We start from the raw sequence: 6,056 nt of genomic DNA, 5'->3' as shown, positions 1-6,056 counted from the left end.
GCGAGCGCCTCCGACGGGGGTTTCGACGTGCAGCTCCTATTTAAAACAGGCGAAACAACCCGGATGAGATCTCGTACTGCTCAAGAGATGAGCATCTCTAATCGTAGATATTCTCAAGCTGCGGAACTCGCTCTGTAAATCCGCTCAACGGTCCGCACATTTTTCTCTAGTCCCAATCATCATTTCTTCAAATTATCCTCTTTCCGAACAGAGCATCTCCTTCGCGGATGAGATCCAATTTTCAGTGCGCATTGACCTCTGTTCTTCTCGCTGCCGAAGGAAGCATCGATATTTTTGCCTCTTCTCTTCCTCGTCGTGCCGCTGTGATTGACTTTGCCAGTCACTCAGTCAGTCATCGAAGAAGCAAGCCGGACAGCTCGGCTGCCGGCCGTCCGGTCGCTCAATGACCCGCCACGAATCAATTGCACGCGACAGTTGTCCGAAAGGGAGCCAGTGTTTTTCCCTGCGCATTTCACATCCGAGTGGATCTTCCTTCGTCGGAGAATTCCGTGGTGTTCGCACACCCTTTGCTGTTGTAGTTTTTGTCGTCGAGCCTGTCGGTGGCGATTGCGCTCAGGCTCAGGAGCTCGCTGCTCGGATTCTGGGACTTGATGAGGAACTTGACAGATTGCTCACGAAAGACGAAATGTCGAAGGTCGAATTGGAAACTCGTTGAATTTCACAGAGGCGACTGAATCATTCACCGACACCGGCTGATATAACAATCGAAACTTTGATTGCGACTGATACGGTCCCATTCTTTCGGAGAATCAGACGGCCAGGAATGGGAATCCATCGAATTTTCGGAACACCGAGTTAGGGTTCCACTTCAATGAAGTGACTCGTACGCCCGGAAGTCGACTTGGCCATTGGCGCTTTTTCAACATTATAGCTCATAATTAGGGAAGGAAGCCCGTCGGAGGCTGGAGTATATGGAGTCTTCCCGTCTCCCTCCTTCGAATCCAGTATATCGGGAGTCGTGTCTTCATTTCTCAGACTTCCCTTGGGAGCGCAATCAAATTCAAGGGATAATCCGAAGGCCGCGCACGGTGGAGCCTATCCTCGAATCCTAATCGATCATGGACCGGTCGGATATGCTTCAGAATAAGTCATGGAATCCCATATTGTACCGTCCTGCGGGGCCCTGACCACCAAGCACCGTGCGTTTATGCATGCACGTGAGCCCAATCCGATTCCCGATATCGATTCCCGATCCAGGCGGGTATTTCCGCTTCGTATCGGATGCTCCAGAAGTTAACCCAACTTAAAGTTCCATGAGCTCCGCCTGAGGATCATGATCGGGAACGCAGTGACGGTGACTGATCAAATTATTCACGCAGGACCAGGATCCGCCACGCGAGATCCGGCGCTCTGGAATTGATTCGGAGTCAGAAAAGGATTAGACAACTTTCCAACGGAGATTTTGTGCGCGCAACGCATCGGCGTTGAAAAATGATTTGGTTGACGTATGGAGGTTCGTTTTGCCAGAATCGCGGAGGGAATGTAGACCAGGGATGGTGGAGTCCGATCATTTATTCTCCCCGCGTCTGGAAAAGAAAAATCATCGAGCTATTGCGATCCAGCTGTTTTGAATAAGAGACCGTACTCGTTCCCGCGGATTCCCGATCCGGTTATTAACCATGGGCCGAGAACTACAGAGAGTCATCCGAGGAACGACATGCGTCAACTCCCCTCGGTGTCGTGTCCAAAGATTGTGGCTTGGCTTACCTCCAGTGGAGCCGAGCCTTGATCCCTAACCGTCGACTCCGTTCGAAGATCCCGAAGAGTTTTCCAGAAAGATGCGTCATTATGACGTAAGAGACCGACAGATTTTCGAAAAAGATCATTTTCCAAGAATGTTGCCATCTAACGCTTGGAACCCTCAATTTCGTTCCCCACCACCACCACCAACAACAACATCCAACCGGTGACATTTCTCATTCTCGCGACTCTGACGGAGAATATGCGGAGAATTCTGAGGAAATGACTCACTCGGAACCCGGTCGGGGAAGGAACGGCTGCTCGGCTCTTGTCTCGATGCCTCTAACCGAGTTAGCGAGTATTCGTTCGGTTTCAATTTGCGGAACGTGACACATAGCAGCAGCACCACTGTCCGGTGTGCGCTATTTGCGGGCGAGTCGAGCCTCCGGCCCGTACGACCATGTTCTGAATCGGCAAACACAGCTCGGACAAGCTTTGGAAGCGAATAACCTTTGATCAGCTATGAAATCTGCTCGTCCGCATGGCCCGCAAGTCGGTTGGCCGTACGAGCGATGGTCGTCCATCGGACTCCGGGTCGTCTGTGGGAGCGACGGTGAAGACTATGCTGGACGTGCAGGATGCGGCGAAAGTGCATGAGACTGACAGAAATGCTGGGAAGTCGATTTCGATCCATCAATGAGACCGGAGCCACTTGAGCAACGCTTAGCGCCTTTGGTCGCACACAAATGCGCACAGACGTTCTCATATGTTGTCGGCCGAACGGTCAGCGAGCAAGTCTCCCTTTGAGCCGGCAGAAGCAAGGAAGGTGGCGAGAACATCGCGCTTTTGTCTGAACGTCTCACCGCTGCTGGTATCAGCTAACGTTCCGACTCGAGCGCAATGCCATTAAAACTATTTGGACGAGGAATATTCAGGATCGATGCCAAGCCGACTTACCCCCATGCAACTTGCCCGCCGCTTGCCACCTCGCGTTCTTCTCGACAATCGTGTCTATTCCATCTATGTAGACTATCTTTGTGAAGGCGACGACGCCGACGTCGCGCCGCCGGGTTAAGCAAACAAGCCGAGGAACGGCTCGCTAGTCGGAGCGGCAAACACAAGAGCTTTGAGCACTTCCGACACATGAATTCTAGATGAATTGTCTCGCCGGAATCTCTGCCCCCATCCGACAACCGGCACTTGATCTGCTTGGAATCAGTGCAAATCATTGAAGTGAATGACTTTTGCTCTTGGCACAACAACAACAACAACAACAACAACAACGACAACATCGATCCAGCGTGTTGATGTGAGGTCTCTTTGTTCTCACTGATGCTGCTCTGAATTCAGCTCTCGAGTCACAGGTGATTATTATTTCCGACGGCACCGTCAGACTCTTTCCTTCGCGGTTTTGTTCTCACTCAGTTCTTCCGAATTATTCTCCGGCTTCGTCTGAGCTGGTGATTCGGATTGATTTGATCCGACAATCGTTTCTCCGCCTGTCAGCTCTTATTCACGAGCCGCGAAGCCAAAAATAGAAGTTTCACAAAATCTGGGAGCAGGTCTTCGCGTCTTATGTGACATACTGATCGCGATACCAGTCGCTGAATAGGGAGTTGTGACTTCTGGTGGCGTCGGTCTTTATCACGGTGCCTGAGCATGTCTCTCTTCAACCAGTCCGCTCCTGTGTAGGGGCTTCTCACTTAGCTGCCGAAGATGTGGCATGGTCGACTTTCGGCAATCTGTATATCCATTCGATGGTAACGCTTCGGTATGAGCTTGAGAAATGGGAGGTAGCTCCCGGAATGTTCTCGAACCTCTCGACGGCTCGGAGCCCCGGTCGAATGCGCGTGAGATTGATCTAGCCCATTGTCATTTTTCCGATGAGGCCAATTATGATCTCAAATCTCTCTATCGATAATTTGTTCAGTAATATGGACTAGTTCGAGAGCACTCTTCCTCTTTGAGGAGAGCCTACGCTCTCGCAATGATGGCTGCGGCCCCACCCCACCAAGGGAGAGGAAGGGTAGCCACGTAGCCCGATCCGACCATCTACCATTCGGGTAAGCTTCGCTCTACGCACTTGAAGCACCGTTCGCAGGGTTTAGGGAGAGGATGACTTCATACTGCGGCGCCATTCAAGTAGATCTTGAGAATATTACTGGAGGAATTTCGCTGTCGAGGCAGACGAAAAGCCGGCGAAATTCCGCTCAAATTCGCTCGGTCGATCAGAAAACGAAAAAAAGCCTGTCAGCTGTGGCGGAGAGAGTTCTGTGGAGAGGATGGGAAAGGGCAGCATGGGGTCTACCCGGCATTGCTCCAATCAACTAACTGTCAGTTCTGTTCAGACGGTGACCCGGGATAAGTTTGTGCGAGACTTTGTGAAACTACGAAGGAATTCAATATGAGCATCTGCAGCGGCGAGGATCTTACATTCAGGAGGTACGTTCTGTACCTTCAAAGGAGCTAGAAATTTTGGTACAAATGGAAGCGCATTAGCTTTGGGGACTCACGAGAAAATGACCGGTCATCGTGACTGATCTCTTGGGAAGAGTTCCCGGACTTCAACGTGGTGATCAGTTATCACATTCTGACTCTTTTCGGGACTCATGATCCCCCGAACATCAACCATCCGTTGAGAATTGTCGTCTCAATTCTCCGGTTGAGGGCTTGTAGAGTCCCCTTGCTCCTCCCGAGTTCCTCGAGCCCCTCGAAAGATGTTAGCGTGGCCATCAAAACTATTGGGCATTCTAGACTCTAGACTCATCACTTATCTGACACAAGATATGATAACGGCAAACGCTAGACGAACGGTCCGCAGGGACACGGCTGATTCTGATCACTTCTTTGGAAGCAAAGGATATCAATTGGTCAGGGCGAATCGTATCGATCAGTTTCAACCGTTCATTATCCAGAAGTCTCTCGTCCGTCCACGGAGTCACAGTCAAGGATGACTAGGATGATCGAAACCACAGCTGTTTCTTTCCTCTGACGCAAATAAGAGGGATGCTAGGTCGGCATCTGCCCTAGTAGCGTAATATTACGCACCCGATGAGCCATGCTGGAGAAAGCGTGCTTTCAAGTCGCCTCCTTGCTTCCATCTCAGATTTTCCGGACCGTTTAGAACACTCTTTGAGTATGCAAAGATACGATACACGGATGCAAGATAGGAATACTTTGCTGGAACGGGCGAGACACTTCTACGGCGAGAGACTTGACTGGTTCCGATAATCATTGACAGAGGTGTGACTGCATGAATTTTCCCCGTTCTACTTGTAATCTCAAAAGGATATCGGTTGGGAGCACTCTTATCAGAACGAAAAATACAATCGGACACAGACTCCGGAATCGCGACTCATGGTCAGACGGGATTCAAAGCGGATTTCATTATCACACAACGTAACACACGTGCGTCTGAACGATAAGACTATCTACGGTCGACAGAAAACCGCTTCGCCAAATAAGGCAGTTGGAAAGCAAGACTTCAACCTCCAGTCCCCAGAGCTGGACGGAGAAACCAGTCTACGATTCTTGGAAAACGGGAAACGAGATCCGAGGAGCCACATCCCCGCAGGAGTACACACCCTCAAGCGATTCTGAGCGAAGAGGTCCCGACTTATCGTAGAGGGGTCTCGCGCGGAGGAATCGCGACTCTTTTCGGAGTCAGTGCCGGAATATCATCGTGCCTCTCGAGCGCGTGCTTCAAAGTACAGCGGCTAAGTCTCTCATCACGGCGGACAATCTCGATTCCGAAGGACGTCGTCACACGCGTCTGGAAATTCCGAGACCGCTCCGACCCGAGGCGGCTTCACGATGAGCTGAGAATCGAAGGCAGCGATTGAGCCGGGATACCTCCGGCTAGCCACGATGCATCCAGTATCGGCCTTCAACTTGTCTTGTATCGTAATCCGTCAGAGCACGTGGAGTATGTATTTGGTGTTAGCAGTGGCGTCCTGTGTCTCCCGTGCCGCTGAATGAAGAGGCCTAGGTGACAGAATGTCTTGACGTGGCCCACCGCGAAGCCGTGACGGGGCCTCCTTGTGATGTAATGATGTCAAAGCGAAAGTGACGTTTCATGTTGCTGCTCGGAAGAACTTTGATACAGACTATGAGCGAATAATGGACGTTTCTAGGGGTCACGAGTCCTCTTTGATCGACGTCGGTCGTAGTCGAGCCCAACGTATTGTCCATTCGCTCTTCGGTCGACCAAGCCGGGAGCACTCTGCGGAGGCGACAGCGGGCGGCGGCTCTGATCTACGGACGGGTCGGTCAGAAAATGGAATCGAGAGCATGCTCTCGGTGACTGGTCCAGACACTCGTAGAACACGTAAAGTTTACAAAACTCACATATACAC

General features: G+C 51.2%; 1 protein-coding gene across 1 annotated transcript in view; it reads left to right on the top strand.

The window, feature by feature from the left end:
- Positions 1 to 4,037: 4,037 nt before the first annotated feature.
- Positions 4,038 to 6,056, top strand: part of Jupiter (microtubule-associated protein Jupiter) — a 36,573-nt gene continuing 34,554 nt past the window's right edge. The window contains exon 1 of the mRNA XM_003741483.2: positions 4,038 to 4,143. Coding sequence (XP_003741531.1) covers positions 4,106 to 4,143 — 38 coding nt within the window. The 5' untranslated portion in view covers positions 4,038 to 4,105. The remainder of the gene's footprint in view (positions 4,144 to 6,056) is intronic.

Source organism: Galendromus occidentalis, unplaced genomic scaffold (assembly GCF_000255335.2).
Source record: "Galendromus occidentalis unplaced genomic scaffold, Mocc_1.1 scf7180000077183, whole genome shotgun sequence".
Taxonomy (NCBI): Eukaryota; Metazoa; Arthropoda; class Arachnida; order Mesostigmata; family Phytoseiidae; genus Galendromus; species Galendromus occidentalis.
This window is presented reverse-complemented; position numbering and strand designations above follow the sequence as displayed.